At 43.5% G+C, this 20,788-nt stretch overlaps 1 protein-coding gene across 3 annotated transcripts in view; it reads left to right on the top strand.

The window, feature by feature from the left end:
• ENOX1 (ecto-NOX disulfide-thiol exchanger 1) overlaps positions 1–20,788 on the top strand; it is a 270,937-nt gene that overhangs the window by 150,669 nt on the left and 99,480 nt on the right. Inside the window, exons 1-3 of one of the 3 annotated variants that reach the window (XM_060278089.1) lie at positions 8,966–9,473; positions 11,112–11,216; positions 11,688–11,825. In XM_060278089.1, coding sequence (XP_060134072.1) covers positions 11,207–11,216; positions 11,688–11,825 — 148 coding nt within the window. In that variant the 5' untranslated portion in view covers positions 8,966–9,473; positions 11,112–11,206. Of the gene's footprint in view, positions 1–8,965; positions 9,474–11,111; positions 11,217–11,687; positions 11,826–20,788 lie in introns of those variants that run through there. The other 2 variants (XM_035103504.2, XM_035103500.2) reach the window with 2 other exon arrangements.

Here is a 20,788-nt window from a genome sequence, read left to right as displayed (position 1 = left end):
GTGGCCTCCCGCTGTTGCCGCGGTCCGCTTGCCACTCCCAGGCCCTTGGAGAGGCTCTGGAGGGGGGCGCTGGAGGGACCTAGCGCCAGGGCGCTGGATGGGCTTAAGACGTCCCTGTGTAGAGTTGGCAGGGAGGCCAAGAGTCACTAGTCCAACCCCCTTCAAAGCAAGAATCTCAACCAAAACGTCCATGGCAGACGGCCACCCAGCCTCTGCTTAATAGCCTCCAAGGGAGGAGAGCTCACCACCTTCCAAGAGAGACATTTCCACTGTGTAACAGCAAGGCATGCTATCTTGCGGGCTGGGGGGCTGCCCCCCCAAAATTTTCAAGGAAAATTAAGACACCTTATTATGATCCAGTCATGGATCTCCGAACATTTTAGTTTTCTTTCAAAGCAGCTACAGAGTGTTCCACAGAGTGCCTTTAGGCGAGAAAGTGTTTCACCCTTTCTTGTTGTGCTGTTTTCCTGTCCTGGGGGGGAGGGGGCAAGAGTACACACACATCCTTATAGCAGCTTTTGTGAAGTGGTATTTAACTGGGAGAAAAGCAGCAGAGGACTGGTTAAAGTACCCCCTGCCAAAGGCAGCCTCTCCCAATAGCTGCCTTTTCGTAAAATAATTTTTTTATATATAAAAAATCAACGACCACCTATTTCACATATAGTTTGACCCTGAATCTGGAGAGAGGGAGGGGGATAAAACAAGCATTCATAAAAGCAGAGGTTTGTCCCTGGTCTTTATTCTATCTTGGAAACAATGTATGTGCCCACACTTGAGACTCCCACCTCCTGTTGTTTTCCTCCTCCTCCCTGCCTAGCAAAATCTGCTTTTGGATGCTACGAGTGTCTGTTCAGTGAGTCAACTAATGGCAGGTGTGTCCTTTGTAGGCTGAATGCTCGAAAGAATAGGCTATGAATTTGCCGTGTCTATTTTACTCTACTGGAATCTATTGCAGCTGTAACGGCAACCTCGTGAGGTGAAGGTGATACTGAAATGAAACTGTTGTTCCCGTTCCGAATTGCCATCTGCTTCTCTTATGGTACATTGAATTTCTGTTCTGCGTCTCAATTTAATTACAGTACATTTAACACAAACATGACCTGGTTCAAGCAGATATTGTAGGTTTTTACACCCTGCAGCATCTCTACCTGTCCTGTAGCACAACCAAACACTTGTACCCCCCCCCCTTCCCCAACTCCTTGCACATTTGCAGACAGTTGGCATGTACAAGCACTGGCGGAGGAAGGGGTGTGTGGTGGGGGCGGTGCGCCCCGTATGCCATCAATGAGGGGGGGTGACAAAATGCAACTTGACGCTGCCTGTGGAACTGAGCAGGGTTGAGTTGCATCGTGATGTGTTCCCTTCCCAGTGATCAGCCAGGCTCTCCCTGCCCATCCCACCCATGTTCTGCCCTTGTGGGGACCCTGCCTTGCCTCATGAGCAGCAGCAAACCTTCAAGTGCGGCCGCGCACACACACCGAGGGGGTGACATACGGCACGCCACCTGCCCGCGACTCCCAAGCCTATCCCGAGCTGGTGGGGAGCTGCTCTGCTTCGCCGGCGGCCTTCTCCCCTTTGTTTTGACAGCTTGGGGGAAGCTTGGGAGTCACAGGCAGGCTGCACGCCATTGCCCCCCACACTCCCGGGCTGCTGGAGGATGGCAGGGCACAGCTTTCTTTGACGGGGGAGGGAGGGAGGGGAAAAAGGCTCCATTAGATAGCTGCCTGCACAGCTTTCTTTGATGGGGGGTGGAGGAAGGAAGGGGGAATTTCAATGTGGGAGGGTGACAAACAGGGCCGTCTTAACCATATCTGGCGCCAAGATCCCTCCGGCGCCCCCCGTGAATGAGCCGGGCAGGAGGGGCGCGCAGGGAGCTGAGAGGCGCAGAGGAGGCAGCCCCAGACTCGCGCTCCCTGCGTGCCTCCGGAGAGCGGCCTGAAGCCGCTCAAAAACTGAGACAGAGGCGGCCCCAGGCTCGTGCTCCCCGCGCGCCTCCGGAGAGCTGCCTGAAGCAGCTCAACACCATAGGCGCACGGAGGCAGATTCCAGTGTTTGGCACCCCTTCCGCGCCCCTGATGGCCAGGCGCCATCCCCTGACCTAGGGACGGCCCTGGTGACAAAATAATAATAATACGACCGGGTACCACCTGACCTTGCTACGCCACTGTGTACAAGGGGCTGAATCAGTGGGTTGTAAGAGCACAAGAGAGCCCTGTTGGGATGGCCCTTCTAGTTTGTCAGCAGATTCTGCCCAAGAGCAACTGCTGTTTGTGATTCAGAAGCGAGAAGCACATTTTGGGGTAAAGACTACGCATGTACAGCATGTACTATTCGTGTACAGCAAGAATTACCATACAGCAGCAGCACATAGCGAGCCTGCTTTTGAGCATCAAGCGCAGGACTAGCCAACTTAAAGCATATGAAAACATCAACTGCATAGCTAGCCTAGGCAAAGTCTGATTAGCTAAGTCTGGTTACCATTTGGAGGTGTGCGCACATAATAGTACAGGAAGAAACAAAGGCTAAGGGGGTAAAGCTAAGCCCTCCCGTTGGAGTGCCCTCGTCTCACCAGTGTGCCCAACATTGGCTCATGGGATGCCAGGCAAAGGCAGCCTGCAGAAGGCCCAGTAACAGCAGCCTGAGCAAACTGTAAAATGACAAGTAATGATTTTTTAAAAATACAGATTTTGTCTGAGAAGAAGAAGCTTTGCACGCTTAAGTAAGAGGCATACCAAGAAGATAAGCACTGAGCTACTGAGATCTTTGCAGCTCGGTTGCTTGCCATTGGCAGCTGAGAAATGCCTTTTTATGTTAGCTAGACAATTGCTCTTGGGAGATGCCTCTGTGGCAGAAAGTGAGAAGGTGCTGCAGGGAACACATAACAGGATCCATCGTGTGATATGCAGATCCGGCTGCTGAGTAAACACTTCACAGGAGAGACAGCAAGAGGTACCTTAAATCACTGAATAATTAAGTTCCAGATTTTATTTTAGTTTTTAAAAAATCATACCCAGGGATAGGAAAAATACAGACAACTTGTGAGTCCCTCCTCTCCATTTTTAAACTGTTTTAAGTTTTAGTCTAAGCCAGGCATCCCCAAACTTCAGCCCTCCAGATGTTTTGGACTACAGTTCCCATCATCCCTGACCACTGGTCCTGTTAGCTAGGGATCATGGGAGTTGTAGGCCAAAAAATCTGGAGGGCCACAGTTTGGGGATGCCTGGTCTAAGCCTAAGCTTTTAACTGTGATTCGTTGTTGGATGACATGTCCTTTACTTCAGCTAATTTTCTCTAGAGATGGATAAACATTGCTGGGTTTTGATTTGTTTCTGTAGCATTCAGAAGAATTTTGAGAAATGAAAAGGACTGCTTGGCTCAGGACAGAAAAGTGATATCTGAGGCAGTTGTGAAATTTTACCTACTTCTTAGAGCACAGTGACACCCAGATCTCAGGGTTGTAGCCTTGTTTTTGTAAAAAAAGAAAAAAGGCAGTAAAAATATATATGAAAATTTACTATTTTGAGCTTCTCTACAAGCTCAAAAACATTTGACAGCAACATGTAGAATTCTACTTAATTTATTCATCCTGATGTAGGTATGTGCTACTGATCATGCAAGTATGTATTGCAGAATATAATGCCCCCGTGCATTCGTTAATTTTTAAAAAATGTGAATCAACCATATTTCAAATAGAGTATGCATTCTTAAAGCAAGAGAGAATGTAAGTATGCTTGCCCTTACCTGGCACAGTGGTGTTGCGGACTGGTGCTGCCAGGCCAACACAACCCAATGATGGGTGTCCCTTTGGGCAGCAGCCACCAGCTATTAGAGAATAGAGTGGTACTATTAGTATTGTTACTATTACTATTATTAATCTGGCCTAGGAAGGCATCGTCCAAGCCTTCAGTCTGTCTATAGCAGACCCTCAGAGTAAGGTCTCTGTTGTCTCCCTCTCCTATAACTTTTACCTATATACTCTTGATCTGCCTTCCATGTTCCAGGTCTTGGATCTCTTCATAAGTGTATTCATCCTTTACATATAGTGCGACTCCTCCTCCCTTCCTGTTTGAACATCCCAGTCATGAGTTTCATCTCACTAGATTTCAGAATGTCTACTAAATCATATTTGCCATCCTGTATTAAAAGCTCTAATTTGTCTTGCCTGTTTCCCATTCTCTGTGTATTAGTATAGAGACAACTGAAACCATGAGTCATTCTTTCTAGTTGCTTCCTTCTTCTAGTTTCCTGCCTTTTAGCAGGTTTCTGGAGCACCACCTCAGTTTTCTGTGCATCAGTGACGCTCTTATCCCCAGTACCAGGTTTTCCCATGTCTCCTTACCCCTTAGGATTCAGTTTAAAGTTCTCCTGATCAGGTTTGTGAGACTCTTAACAAACACAGTATTGCCACCCACTGTGAGGTGCAACCCATCTCTTACCAGGAGTCCTTCCTTTCCCTTCCATTTTTTTAACAGAGGCTTTTGTGTGTATAGCGGTATTTGGAACTCTAAAGAGATAAACCAAAATGTTAACATTCAAATGGAATCAAAACATAAATCCAGCCACTGGTGGTGCAAAATAATACAGCTATTTTTCCCAACAGGTGAAAATAAACACCTGACGGTTCTTCTATTCTAGTGCTATGTTTTCTGCAGTCATATTTATTCATAGCTGTTCCATCCAGAATTCCCACCTCTGGATTGGGACCCATTGGAATAAGTAGGATGAACATGTGAATGCCATCCGTAGGCACAGCATTGCTTCCAGTAGCCTGTATACCTGGTGCACAAATAAAACTGGATTGTGGCAAGTGTGTTCTGTTTGTTTTGTGGCAAATCAGGGTATTTGACATGCTTGGCTTGGGTTATATTAGTTACTGTAGGTATGCCATTAGCCCAGAATTTTTGAAATCTTGATGGAAAACATACATGTAAAGAGACACTAATGTACACGGCAAAGCCCCTGCTGGTTTATATTCCAAAATTATTGTTTCAAGAGAGTTTGGGGTGAGTGGGGGAAATGTATTTTTCTCTCTGGGTTCTGTTCAGACTTCTTGGGTGTTAAATGAGAAAGCAGTATAATTTATTCAATGAGCATCCTTTACCTTCAAGATTGGAGAGTGATGCACATTTTAGAACCAACTTCTAGGCAGAATGAAAAATGGAGACATAGTTGTTGAGATATGGTGGCATTTTGTATATGTGCAATGACGGGATCTGTTTGGGTTTTTTTTTTTTTTATCACCAGCACAGCGACCAGCAGGGAACTTACTTCCCTCTGGGTGATGATTGTGTACTGCATATGCTTATATGCTTTTGTTATCACTATACTGGACTTCCATAATGCATCGTGTTATGGAATTCCAAATTGTGCTATTTTTAGATGCAGGTTTAGTCTGACTGCAGCTGACAGCATGCTCCAAAGAAAAAAGAAAAAAGCCGCACATTTGTCACATGTTAAGCGCATCCAGCAATTAACAGTGATTGGGAATTAGTTTAAAATACTGCTGGAATAATATTTAAAGGAGCACTCAAGGCAACAGCTATTTATCTTAGAGGTTGTTGTTTTCAGACTTTTTATGCCTTCCTGTGTTCTGCTTCTTGAAGGAAGTTTGACTTGTATATACATTAAAGGTAAAGGGACCCCTGACCATTAGGTCCAGTCGTGACCATAGCTGCCAAGTTATCCCTTTTCAAAAGGGATTTTCCCTTATGCTGAATAGGCTTCCTCGCGAGAAAAGGGAAAACTTGGCAGCTATGGTCGTGACCGACTCTGGGGTTGCGCGCTCATCTCGCATTATTGGCCGAGGGAGCCGGCGTATAGCTTCCAGGTCATGTGGCCAGCATGGCAAAGCCGCTTCTGGCAAACCAGAGCAGCACATGGAAACGCCGTTTTACCTTCCCGCTGTAGCGGTTCCTATTTATCTACTTGCATTTTGACGTGCTTTCGAACTGCTAGGTTGGCAGGAGCTGGGACCAAGCGGCGGGAGCTCACCCCGTCACAGGGATTCGAACTGTCGACCTTCGAACTGTCGACCTAGGCTCAGTGGTTTAGCCCACAGCACCACCTGGGTCCCCTATATATACATTATCAGTGCTCTATTCAGAAACTGGGGCAGTCATACAGCATGTTGGGCTTTGCTGGAATTGAGAACAACACATCAACACATAACTTATGAACACTCTCTGTAGATTGTGCATACCTGTTGCCTACATTACAATATTGGCAAAGACTCTATAGCCATGTGCTTAGCTAGGCCATTGGGGGTAGGTTGAGCTTGTGCGAGTCATAATGATAATGATTCTCCGGCAAATTGATGCGTGCTACTTGCAAATGGAACATGGTTAGAAGCTATTTCCCTAGGGATGCTATGATGGACAAAAACGGCTTTCAGCTTTGCCACTTCCAATCTGAATCTCATCCCTCAAGGGCCAATAATAAGGTGAGTGGAGACCCAAAGATTGGCTCTTTCCTAAATCAAAAGGCGCTGTTAGGTGGTGAGTTAAGGGAGCCAGAGCCTCAGGATGTCTGTGCTGGGCTCCAGATCAATCCTCTCTTCTCCCATTTTGCATTTATACACTTTGTTTAACAGGGCAGGTGGGTGCTATACAAAGCCACTTGCCGTCTTAATTTGCCCAGAGGTACTTTGTTTAGATTTAGTATGTACATAAGCAGCAGTTGTTGCCAATAGATTACAGGCGGGGCAGAGGGCCCAATCCACATACACTATACAGTGGTACCTCGGTTTATGAACACAATTGGTTCCGGAAGTCTGTTCATAAACTGAAGCATTCATAAACTGAAGCGAACTTCCCCATTGAAAGTAATGGAAAGTGGATTAATCTGTTCCAGACGGTCCGCGGAGTACTTAAACTGAAGCATTCATAAACTGAAGCGAACTTTCTCATTGAAAGTAATGGAAAGTGAATTAATCCGTTCCAGATGGGTCCGCGGCGTTCGTAAACCGAAAATTCATAAACAGAGGTGTTCATAAACCGAGGTTCCACTGTACTGGCCCCAGAAAATCTTCTTGATACCTCAGCAGGCTGCCAGCAAAAGAGCCAATTTCTTTTTCTTTTTGATCTCTGAAAGCCTGAACTAAATTAGTGGCTGAAATTTTGTTCCATGGCCCTGTGCCCAGAATCATTTGAGTACCTGTCAATGCCCTCACCCTGGAAAATTCAGAATATTCCCTTTTCACTTTATGAAGGAGACTTTCTGGTTTCACACTGGGCTTGCCAACTCTCAACCAAGAGCTCAAAAGTGTGGCCACCTGCCAGTCTTCTGGCCTGTTGAAGTAATAGGATAGGGGGATAGGCCACTGAGACCGTGGCTTGTGGTTGTCAGCAGACACAGCCCCATTGCACCCTTGAGTCTTCGTTTCATCCCGAAAGCTTTGGTTGAAGCCTTTGCTGTCTATAAAAAACCGGCAAGGTAAAAGCTGTGAGCTCTGCCGCATTTCTTGCTACAGGCCAAATGCTTTATTCATAAAGCTGTAGAACGTTTGTTTAAAGAGTAACTAACGCGCTGTTTGTGACTCTTGTCCTAAAACAGAACATGCTGTTGGCTTACGGTGGTTACATTCCCACAGTGTGTTCCCCTTGCAGGCATGCTGATGCAGATTTAGTTTTCTGCCACAAATATAGGTACCTAATTTACAAAGGTTTGTCATTCTTTACTTCAAGGCTGACCTGGGGAACATTTGATCATTTACCCTAAGCCCCAGACATCAGCTCAGCAGCGACTGGGGTCACATTGACTTGGCTGGGTTGCAATTTTGAGCCTTGCTCTTTCCCTAACAATAGGATCTGTACAGCACATATTTAGGTAAGCATGGCATTACGCATGTGTAAAGTGTCATTATCTCTACACTGAAGATCACCTGCTACTCTCTGCGCCTCTATGGTCAGAGAAAGAGCTTCTGTGTAAGAGAATTCAGGTATGATTTTTCAGACAAGATTGACTCCATCCCTCTTATTTAGAAAAAACGTCCCTTTATGTTCAGTGGCGCTTACTCCCAAGAAAGTGTGCATAGAATTGGTTGGTAGATGATAATACAAAAAAGCTTGATGGCCCCACCACAAACGTAGCCTTTGGGACAAAAACCAGTGGGACTGATAAATTAAAAATACAAAACTAACCCAATGGCAGGATTAGGTTTGCAGGACAGCACTCTGAAAGTTGGAGCTCTAAAGCTGAAATCCTCAGCACGCATGTAAGACCGAATTCAACATAATGGAGCTTACCACAGAGTCAATACATACAGCAGGCATCCCCAAACTTCGGCCCTCCAGATGTGTTGGACTACAATTCCCATCTTCCCCAACCACTGGTCCTGTTAGCTAGGGATCATGGGAGTTGTAGGCCAAAACATCTGGAGGGCCGCAGTTTGGGGATGCCTGACATACAGGGATTGGAACTAGGGTTGCCAGACTCAATAGAGGACAGGACTTCTGTGCCTTTAATTGCCCTGCTCTCTTTTGAGTCTGGAAACCTTAAAGAGAAACCAGCAGGCCCTTTGTTTAATTTCCAAGCAGAGGGTCTGCTGGTTTCTCTTTAAGGTTTCCAGACTCAAAAGAGAGCAGGGCAATTAAAGGCACAGAAGTCCTGTCCACTATCGAGTCTGGCAACCCTAATTGGAACACAAGCGAACAGCAGAGAACCTACACAAGTGATGCTGACAAAAAACCCCCCACAAAATAGAAACATCGTCACCCGATCCCACCACCCACCCACCCTCCCCCCATCTACCTCTCTTCCCCCTTTCTTCCCAATGGCTCAACAAATGAAACTGATTTGTAAAAATGTTATGAGAGACATTGCACATATCTTTGTAAACCAAGAAAACCTTTAATAGTAATAATAATTAAAAAGAACAGTTAAAAAGAATACATACAGCGATTGGACTGAACTTTCCAGCTAAAGATCGGCTTGCTTAATTATTCCATTGAAATCAACAGGAGTTGAAATGCTTTAATTGATATCAAGGTCACCTATTTTTCTGCCCCAGCCTTGTAAGTTTGACTCAAAGGCATCTATGTGAGCAAATGCAGCTGCACTGGCTTCCTTTAGGCTGCAGGTGAAGAATGTGTGTGGATTTGGTTTTTTACTGAGTTGGTGCATTTGAGGAGACACTTGAAGGAAAAGAAAAATGTGTAACGGTAGCTGCAAGTTGGTACTTTGGAGAATGGAGTGAAAATAAATAAATCTTCTCCTGAATTGAACTTCCAAGAATATCCATCCGCTTTCTTTTGACAGACTGGAAGTAGGATGAAGATGAGAATCCCTTTGAGGATGCAGAGCCATTGATCCCAATCCACTTCTATCAAACCGATCGTGTTGCTTTTAAAAGACCTGCTATATAGAGTTAAGTGGGACTTGCATGCCAGATCCTATGAATGCTTACTCAGCTGCAAGTCCTACTGAGCTGAAAGGGATTCGCAGCCTGCCCTGATCCTATGCAGGCTTACTCAGAAGTAAGTTCAAAGGGATTCCAGCTTGAACCTAGTTCAGCTCCACACTGTTTCACAGGTCCCTTCCACTGCTGCCTCCTCCTGCCCCTCCCAATCAACCGCTGTTCCAGAGGAAGGAGAGCTCAGAGCCTGATCTGCCGCCCCTCTCTGATCTGCTGCTGAAGTGTTTGCCTCAGCCAGGCACATGGTAGAGCCGGCTCTGCACCCCACCCTTTTCCCCAGGGCTTAAGATCTGCCAGGCTCAGTAGTAAGGCTGGATGGGACCCAGCTAAGCAAGGATTGGGGAGGTACACCAGTGTTAAATGCAGTGGGGTTTACTACTGGATGCATGTGCCTGGGACTGCACTGTGCAGATTCTGATGCAATACAAATATTATTAGAATGCCAGCGTATTTAATAATAAACTGGTCGTCTTTCAATTGTGTGGCATCCTATCCTTAACTCTGTTGGTGTTGTTGTTTAGTCGTTTAGTCGTGTCCGACTCTTTGTGACCCCATGGACCATAGCACGCCAGGCACTCCTGTCTTCCACTGCCTCCCGCAGTTTGGTCAAACTCATGTTTGTAGCTTCGAGAACACTGTCCAATCATCTCATCCTCTGTCGTCCCCTTCTCCTTGTGCCCTCAATCTTTTCCAACATCAGGGTCATTTCCAGGGAGTCTTCGCTTCTCATGAGGTGGCCAAAGTATTGGAGCCTCAGCTTCAGGATCTGTCCTTCCAGTGAGCACTCAGGGCTGATTTCCTTCAGAATGGATAGGTTTGATCTTCTTGCAGTCCATGGGACTCTCAAGAGTCTCCTCCAGCACCATAATTCAAAAGTATCAATTCTTCGGCGATCAGCCTTCTTTATGGTCCAGCTCTCACTTCCATACATCACTACTGGGAAAACCATAGCTTTAACTATACGGACCTTTTGTTGGCAAGGGGATGTCTCTGCTTTCTAAGATGCTGTCTAGGTTTGTCATTGCTTTTCTCCCAAGAAGCAGGCATCTTTTAATTTCGTGACTGCTGTCACCATCTGCAGTGATCAAGGAGCCCAAGAAAGTGAAATCTCTCACTGCCTCCATTTCTTCCCCTTCTATTTGCCAGGAGGTGATGGGACCAGTGGCCATGATCTTAGTTTTTTTGATGTTGAGCTTCAGACCATATTTTGCGCTCTCCTCTTTCACCCTCATTAAAAGGTTCTTTAATTCCTCCTTAACTCTAAAGGATGTTAAAAGTTATCCCAAGGTGGTTTTCCCTGCCCCCCCCACTGTGTTTAGCAGGCAACAGTTTTCTTCAAGCTTTCAGTATCAATTAATATTTAACTTTTTTGTAGCCTCAAGTCCGCCCATCCAGTGTAAGCCAGCTCGCTAAGGCGGCTGTGCAGGTGCTGATAAGACGTAAACTGCTGAGAGGTTGCTCAGCCCAGAGGCTGCGCATTAAACAAGTTATTATATAGCACTATTTGTTCTGTTCTCAGGCAGCAAAGGGGTGTGTGTGTGTGTGTTGCTTTAACATCCTTTCTGATGCCTTCGAAAGATGCGTGGTCAAAACTGCTCTGGAGACCCAACTGAGACCCATTGGAAGGCTACCCACCACAATCTGCCTTGAAGAGAGATTTTAAAACAATATTTAATGTTTGCTTTTCTTTTTCTTCCAGAGCATTCCCATTCCAGGGATGAAGAGCGCTTCCATTTCAAGATGTTAAAACAGTAACAGGTGAAGAAGTGAAAGTGGAACAAACCTTCTAGAACCATGGCCACAGGTGAACGCCTCCATGTGATCATCAGTGATGTTTCGTGTTTGGTTTTATTCATTGCCTCAGCGCTGGAGTTCAGTGTTTCTGTGCTTAATCAGAATGTGGCATCTCCCTGGGATTTGCCGCCTTGACCTGACGCTTTTTGCCCGGCACCTTGCTAATGTCTTTATTTTGGTGCGAAACTGAAAAGCAGTCTAAATTGGTTATTCTTGCAAATACATCAATGTCCTTGGGAATTTGTTTCCATAGGAACCTTTGCCCTTATTGGATTAGGTTTCTTTGTGCACTGGTTTTTGTTGGTTGGTTGCTGTACTGCAAGTTTTTCCCCCACAGATGAGCAGGAGAGAATGACTAACAAGAAGTCTACGCTGCAGGAATTGGGCAGATTATTATTTTTTATAATTTTGCTAACTTGCAGCTTGTCATCCTTGCTTCTTTGATTATAAACTAAGAAGGTGTTCCCCCCCCCTCCTGCAGCAGCCGATGGTGTGGGCAGCATAGCTATCGATACCTCGCAACTTAACATGTCAGTCACTGAACCAGCAGCTTGGGCAACTGCAATGAATAACCTGGGGATGGTTCCAGTGGGACTGGCTGGACAACAGCTGGTGACGGGTAAGATTTTCATTGACATCTGTTGCACTGGTTTATGGCTTTTTCTAGAACCCGAATTGTCTCATTGCTTTCTGAAGGTGCATGCTTCTTTTTTCAGTGTGCTTCCAGAACACCCCCCCCCAAAAGAGGCATAGATTCCCTTTCTTAATATTGTGAAGAAAGTGTTTAATCTCTTGGTATTAACAGCCATCTAATCCACCGTACATCTTAAAAGTTGGTGGAAGCTGACAAAAGCCCTTGGGGAAATTTGAATCCTTAAAGTCGCTAAATAATCTCTAAGACCTGTTCTGCATTGAATCTGAAAGAGAAGCCTCATAACAGATATATTTAACATTTTTTCAAAGCTATTTCCCCCCACCCCCACATGGAAGCCTTTGCTAATATTCTGCCAAGGAGCAGCATGGGAAATTGAAATTGACTAAGAGCTTCTGCAGAGAGAGGATGAGCGTTGTTAGGCTGACACAAGAAAGTACAGCTATAAATAGAGACGTTATAAAAATCTGAATCCCGGATATCTGCCAACACCATCAGGTGACTGGACCTTGAGAAACCCTTTTCTTATTCACTCTTCACTGAGACCTTTTTCACACGGTAGTAGCCTCTGTAGCTTGACATTCCACTAGTGTCTTCTGCAGGAAACGCGAGGGAGGTTGAAATCTCTCGACCTGCAACGGTCCCATGATGGGTTCCTGCAGCACTCACCTCTCCCTGCACACATTCCTGTACTTGGCATTGCACACCTCCCCTTTATACTTTGTGCATTTACTGCAATACATCTTGGCTCTTTAACATCCCCAGAAATGGAGCAGCTGAAAGGCATGTTCCTGAAGTTCCAAACATGGTGTTCTACCCAAACTGTTGTGTTACACGTTGCCGGCCCGGTGCCCCCATCAGCATTTTGCATCAACCGAAGCCTCTGAACCAGGCCCAAGGGCAGCCCCACATAGAAACCGTGGCAGTAATCAAAACTTGGGGTTCCCGATGCATTGACTACAGTGGTCAGGCTGTTCAACCTATCTGAGAAAGAATGGACTTTTGAAATTGTATTTACTGGTCTTTTAGGGTTGTATCCAATTAATTTGTTGCACTCACAGAATGACTTTCACTTGTGCGACGGAAGTTCTTCTGCTCTTGCACAGCCCCAGATCGGTACTGGGGTTTCCCCCAACCCTCCAAAGTTTGATGTTTGCAGGGAGAATGTGAGGGGAAGAGAAAGGGAAGTTGTATTGTGCAAACACAAGTCATTCTGCGAGAACCATGTCTTTATTAGATTCAGCCCCCCTTTTTAAAATCAATTCAGGGTGTTTGATTCAGTAATAATTTAAGTGCTATATTTTGAAAGTAACAGTCCAAAAGTGAGCATGGTGTGGTGATTATATAATACATGTCCCATTCAAAAATTAATGTTTCATGATATTGAAATTCCTGACCCTGGGTCTGGGATTTATTGCTACTTAATTGTAGACAGTGGGTTAGTTTGTGCAATTGTCTAGTTCTCAATGAGTCGATAAATTTGTTTCTGGGCAAAACCACTTCAGGCATGGGTGTAGCCAGGATTTTTGTTGGGGGGACAGGCCTTTTGTGCAGGCGGGGGAGGGGGAGAACCTCAGTTAGCTATGCATTTTTATTGATTTTTATTTATTGGGGGGAGCTCCCCCTCCCTGCTTCCCCTTGGCTATGCCCATGACTTCCATACCTGCCAAGTTGCTGTCAGAGAAATAAGGGACCGGGCCGGAAATAGCAGGACGGAAGTAGCGCTGCCGCCATTTTGGAACTGGGCGGAGCATGCTCAGAAGTGACTTTTGATGCTGCTTTGCCCAGTTCCAAAATCGCTGCCGCGCCAGAAGTCGCACTGCAGCCATTTTGGAACTGGGCAGAGCATCATCAAAAGTCGCTTCTGAGCATGCTCTGCCCAGTTCCAAAATGGCCGCCGCGCCAGAATAAACCGGGGAAAAACAAAAAAATCCGTTTTTTCCAGCTAGGAACAGCTGGAAAAACGGGGATTTCCCGGGGAAAACGGGAGACTTGGCAGCTATGATGACTTCAGGTGAGGGTTCACTTGAATGTTTTCTCCCTGGATACTATTCTATTTGTCCACCTAAAAACTATTAAAATAATATCAAGTTAAAAGCACAGGAAATGGGGCAGCTAAAGCAGAAGTGACTAACTGAAACAGTGTGTGTGGTGAAAAGATGAGAGGCTGGTGTTCTATCCAAACTAAGTCTTCAAGAATTAGAGGATGAGGCAAATGAAGACCCTTTTAGAGAACAATGGGTTTGTCCGAACACATGCAGACTCAAATCCCAAACAGCCATTCAACCAGAAGGGTTTTGAAAGTGTTTATTGCAGCTGATCACCTGGTTCCATAAGGTGACAACAGTCTGTGTTGAGACCTTTCGGCTGTACATCATATGCTGGTGTAAAATTGAGTAGATCCATTAAAATCAATTTCATAGGACAAAATAAACTCTAGCACCACATACATAAGGTCTGGAATGTTGGCTATCACCCCTTCTGTAGTCATAATTTGCGATGAGGATTGAAATCCCCACTTCATCCATAAATAGTCATTAAAAGGAACCTCGGCCTGCACTGTATGATCACGTATTAGGGGATAATTCTTCTGTGTTACGTGATTTCCACCCCTTTGGATGTACATTTAAAGTTTTTGTCCGCCAGCCTCTGTCGATGCAGCAGCAGCTTGCTCACTTTATAGCCTAAAAGGGAAAATCTATGGAACAATGGAAAGGCTTTAAAATGGCGTGCAACTTCTGGTTTGTTTTTCTATAGCGCTCTTGGGACATAGTTTGCTTGGCCTTGATGGCAAATCAATTTCCAGCACTGCTAGCCTTTTAGGACTCAAAGTGCCCTATATCATTCCTTATTTATTACTGCTGTAAAATTGGATTTTAAATCTAAGCAAATGTCAAGGTTTGAAATGGTAGCAAAGTTACTGATTGTATGGAATCTCTTTGGCTATTTGCTCTGTCGGTTGTTTTCTTCTTTATGTCGCCTATCCTCTAAATTTGCCACACATTTAGTAGTCAGCGTATGCATTTTAATGTTAGAGTATGATTTATACAATCCATAGCTCCTTAACAATGTACAGTGGTACCTCGACTTACAAACAACTCGACAACCGAATTTTTCGACTTATGAATGTGGCAAATGGCCACACGCTTACGAATTTCTCGACATCCGAACGGAAACTGCGGCGGTTTTAGATAGGGTTTTTTCGTCTTACGAATTTTTAGATGGGGTTGCTTCGACTTGCGATTTTGCATTGAAAACGGAAAAAATCGTGTTTCCAATGGCGCTTTTTGACTTATGAATTTTTCGACCTACGAAGGTGCCTTCGGAATGGATTAAATTCGTAAGTCGAGGCACCACTGTACTGTTAAAAATCACACAGGACCTAGATGGTGTGGTACCATTTCTACAACAGACAGAAAAACATTATATGGTCCGCCAAGTCCCTCAGCAATTTTCAAGTGGTCTCTGGTGGAAAAAAGTTCAGTCACCGATGCTAAGCTCATACAGAACAAGATGCATTGTCCAGGGTCATGCGGCCAATGAGATGGCTGCAATAGGGAATACGCAGCTTGATAAATGCACAGTGCCAACTTTGTAGGCAAAAAGGACCAAAGGGTTGGTTCGTATTTATGGTGGCACCTCCGTAGCCCCTGCCACAGAATTTTTCGACCTACGAAGGTGCCTTTGGAACGGATTAAATTCATAAGTCAAGGCACCACTGTAGTTCTTAGAAGATTCTCATAAGCTTCATCATATTTGAGGTTCATATTTGAGCACATTGTGAGGCCAAGGAGGAGACGGCAAAGAAGGAACTCATTTGTTGTGCCCACAAGTCTTCTCCAGAGAGGTCTGCTGTAGCCCAACACTATGGGTCTTTTGGAGATACTGGTGCATTATGATGGTTTCGTTGCGAAGCTAGTTGAATAATTTGTGTAGAAAAGCAGGCGCTGACAAGTGCTTTTAGATAGCAATTTATACATCCATGAGGGGAGTCTTCCAACCCAACAGCAGCTGAAACCCAGTTTGGATTATATCAACCACTCTCCCAAATCTGTCCTAGTGAAAACTGCTGAGATGTTGTTGATCCTAGATTATCCACATGGTTTCCTGCTTGTTTTTTGCTTCAAAATGGCTCTCCCCCCCCAAGCAAATATCCTTATATGTTGTTGTTGTTTAGTCGTTTAGTCGTGTCCGACTTCGTGACCCCATGGACCAGAGCACGCCAGGCACTCCTGTCTTGCACTGCCTCCCGCAGTTTGCTCAAACTCATGTTCGTAGCTTCGAGAACACTGTCCAACCATCTCGTCCTCTGTCGTCCCCTTCTCCTAGTGCCCTCCATCTTTCCCAACATCAGGGTCTTTTCCAGGGAGTCTTCTCCTCTCATGAGGTGGCCAAAGTATTGGAGCCTCAGCTTCACGATCTGTCCTTCCAGTGAGCTTATCCTTATATACTTGCAACAAATGGAGCACACATGCTTCGCTGGCACGAAATCATCAAATCCTTTTAACTCTAATGATGTTACTCTTGTTTCCTGTACTTCAAATTCTGTTTCAGCAATGTCATCTGAGTTTTTTGTTTGGCCTTCCACTCATTTGTATACATTCTGTGAGGAACAAAAGGAACCCTCCAGAGCATTTTTGTTTCACTTGTAATCCGTTTACAGTTGGGAAATGGCTATCCTTTGTTTGCCTCTTTTTGGAGAGCAGATCCACTCGACAGAGCTGAGGAGAAGATGGTATCACAAACATGTGTTTTGGGGTGTCACGGTAGCAGTATTAAGAGCATAACTTTGTTTGGCTTTTCATAATCAAAAGAACTGTTTTTTTTTTTTAAAGCTAGCTCCTTAACCTCATCCCAAGACAAAAGAAACTAATCTGCTATTTATACAAATATGAAGTTTAAAACCACAAAAGAGCAAGCAGATGCTCTGATTCAATAGCAGCCAGGAGGCACTCTAGCAATGCTCAAGGGTTTTGATATGTCCCTTAGGGTGTTTCTTGGAAGCAGCAGAGGCCAGATGCCACAGCACAACAAACAGCTTTTGAACCCTTTTCTCTCTTTTGAAAGGAGCCTGCTAAGTGTCGCTGCTATTTAAGTAATGAAAGAGAAGTCAGTTGGGCAGTTCTAGCTAAAATCTTAATGGCAAACCTTTTTGTCGCTCTTGCAGAGACCCTGGTGGCCAAGCCATTTGCTCCAGGATTCCCTCAAACTACTACACTACTCTCTGCTCACCCCCGTAGCAAGAGGAGGACATTTACTCAGCTCATTGGTTGCTAAGTGCAGAAAATAGAATCAAATTCTGAGCTCTGTGCTAAAAAAGACATTTGCAGTGTGTGTGTGTGTGTGTGTGTGTGTTTGTGTGTGTGCTTTCTCTCAGTTCCACTTCAAATACAGTGGTACCTCGCAAGACGAATGCCCTGCAAGACGAATTTTTCGCAAGACGAATGCGTTTGGCGATCTGATGGTGACTCGCAAGACGAATTCATTTTGCGAAAAATTTGTCTTGTGAATCTCAGTTTCCCATAGAAATGCATTGAAATTTAATTAATGCGTTCCTATGGGCAAAAAAAAGAGAAAAAGAAATTTCAATGCATTCCTATGGGAAAAGGCAATTTGCAATATGAATTTTTCGCAAAACAAATTGACTCGTGGAACGAATTAAATTCGTCTTGCGAGGCACCACTGTACTTGAGAGTGCTGAATGAAGCACAGTCTGTTAAGACACTGATGTTACCTGTGTGAAACCTTGCTCAGAAATTTATTTATTTACAGTGGTGCCTTCGTTCCACGGGCCTTTTCTTATAACGAAAAATTCATCTAGCGAATCCCATAGGAATGCATTGAATTTTTTTTGAATTTTTTTGCCCATAGGAACGCATTAATTGAATTTCAATGCATTCCTATGGGAAACCGCGATTCACTAGACGAATTTTTCGTAAAACGAATTCGTCTAGCGAGGCAACCTCTGCTCGAAAAATCCTTTCGTTAAGCGGAAATTTCGTTAAGCAGGGCATTCATTAAGCGAGGCACCACTGTATTTATGAATGATAGCAGGGACATAGAAGTCCTGTTCTAGAAATAGGGGAACTTATTATAGACTAGAACCTCTGTGAAAATAGAATTCTTTGTTGCATTATTTATTAATGCTAATATTGTTATTTATTATATTACTGTACACCCATCGTTCCTCCAAGGATCACAGGGCGGATAACAATAGAAAAACACAAAAATATATAAAGTAGCAATAAACAAAAACAACAACGTTCTGGGAACTTCTGGGGAGGAAGATGGTGGATTAGTCATTGACCGTTGACACTTCTGTCAGCAGAAATAATTATGCAGTGATTAAAAGCAACCAAGGCATAAATCTTGATTGTCAAAGCTCCCTTTTGAGACAAGCGGGGCATCAGGGATTAACCTCTTATGCTCAGAAGAAGACGTTCATCAGGATACAGTATAATGGCCAACAGGAAATGGGACTGGAGTATATGGAGTTGGGTGTGAAGATATAATAAATAATTATGGACTACCACACTGTTGGGATTTGTTGGAACCTTTGGAGAGAAATTCATCATACTGGGTCAGATAAGAACTATGACTGACATTTAATGATAATAAAAAAATGAAGAGCTTCTTTTGGACTTTTTTTTGGGGCGGGGGAGGTAGATGTGAGAGGACTGGGAATGAAGATTGAAAAACCTTCGTCTAGCAGATGGAGAAAGAGCAGGACAATAGTAAAGCCAGATGTTATCTTGGAGTGCATATTCTGAACATTTTGAATAATTGTTACATACATAATTGGCAGACAGAGAATTGGCAGCCCTTCTTATTTCTTTTTCATTAATTCCTTTTCTATCTTCCTTTTCTATGATTTTCCTTTATACTTACGTTTTGTTTTGTAATTTGAAGTTCTCTATCTTGGAATAAGGAAAATAACACCCGTGGTCAACAGTTTCATGCTCCCATTGAGTTTAACTCATGTGTGAGGTTTCTAATTGTTAACCCTTTAGGACATTAAGTAAATAAGAGAGCAGGCTGAAAATTCTACACTCTAGCGGACAGCTGCAAATTGTTTGCGGATTTTGTCATTGTGATGATTTTTCACAATACTGTACTTGGGTTCATCATCTTACTGACATATACTTTAAGTCTTTTACATGCAGAAATCAGGAAAGTGTCATGATGAATCTCAGGCAGAATTTTGGAGAAACTACTGCTCACCAGCTTGGTGGAATATATGTAGTTTTAAGTGTTTCAAATAATGTCTTTGTTCATCCCAGGTGGCTCCATGGACATTCTGTACAAGATCTCAAAGCAGCTGTTTTATTACAGAAAAATTTCAGAAACAGACTGGAAAGAGAAGTTTCTGAATTGGAACTCATTACCAAGCTTAAAACCATGGAGCCACCTGGGATGAACAAAGACATAGGATTCTTATCTCATTATGCATGATCGAGCTTTCTTTAGCGCCTCAGCCCTTGCTTTTTCCCCGCAGGACCAATTGCAGTCATCAGCAGTCGTTAACAGCCATCAACAGGTTTACCACTCCTATCAGCCCACCACCCATTCCCACCCACCCCACCACCCTCTGTATATACATAAGGGTCTGACTCTTCTGTTTCAAGTGTATCTGAAGAAGTGTGCATGCACATGAAAGCTCATACCAAAATAAAAACTTAGTTGGTCTTTAAGGTGCTACTGAAGGAATTTTTTTATTTTGCTTCAACTCAGACCAACACGGCTACCTACCTGAAAGTCAGTAGATACTGTTTACTTATCATGCTGTGCATAGGTCGGGTCTTCTTCTTCTTTGTTTAGGGATTAATTTCGCTGTTTAAAATTGTATTTTATTGATGTAGTTTTTATTAAATATTTCAAATATTCCTGTCCTATCTTCCTATAAATATGCTAATTAACCATTCTGAGCCACTTAGAGCATCCGGGAAATAAGTCTTTAATATTTTAAATGCAAATAAAGACTTATTGAAGCATTTATTTTTTATTTTATTATGCAACAAGACAAATATGACAATACTCATAAGTGACACAAATACATTTTTCTTTAAAAGAATTGTCTGCCAAATGAAACCTCAGTGACATAATTTGGTTTAATCTTTTTTTATATAAGAATGGTATTGGTAATTGTATTATAAATTGGTATTGTTATAATGAGGCTACTATTGGATTGTAATTGAAAACTAATAAAAATTATGATTAAAAAATCTTTAAAAAAACAAACCTGCCCCATTAAAGTGGTTAATAGTTTTTTGTTGCTCATAAAATCACCACATTATTGAAATCACTGTCAAAGTGAATCATATATAAAAGTTTCAGAACCAAGAGGATGACAAATAATACTTTTTACATCAAATTATTATGTGTTGTAGTCCTGGGGGATGATGAAGTAAGACAAGTAGGGAGGTTACCAAAATGGAAGAAAAGAGGAATATTCTAACAGCAGTTTTGTACATTGAAGAAATAATTAAGCGGAAGATGTATCAACATGCTGCAATCCAATCAGGATGAATGCTCATTGATGTATAACCTCCCCACAAAAAATATCAGAATTAATGCTCAATAAAGACTGAATATAATTTAACCTCCATGTATGCTTTGAGTGAGCAAATCAGGATGACTGCTCAATAAATAGGTTGTCTGGAGGAGCCAGAAGTCTGGATTTAGCAGTTACTGACAGTGAGCTAAACATATTTTAAACCTAGCATCACAGCTGTGTTCTTCAAAATATGCTGTTCTGTTTTAAAGGTAAAAGATTTTCCTTCTGTGAATAATGAAACCATTTGTTGTTAGAATCTAACTGCTGCATTTTAAAGAGGTGATTTTTCTGCTGTATGGCTTACTTTTAAATCCCATTGCAGAACCTAAAACGAACTTCGAGTGAGCCATTTCTCATTTTTATAGATATTTATCAT

Source organism: Zootoca vivipara, chromosome 8, assembly GCF_963506605.1.
Source record: "Zootoca vivipara chromosome 8, rZooViv1.1, whole genome shotgun sequence".
Taxonomy (NCBI): domain Eukaryota; kingdom Metazoa; phylum Chordata; class Lepidosauria; order Squamata; family Lacertidae; genus Zootoca; species Zootoca vivipara.
This window is presented reverse-complemented; position numbering and strand designations above follow the sequence as displayed.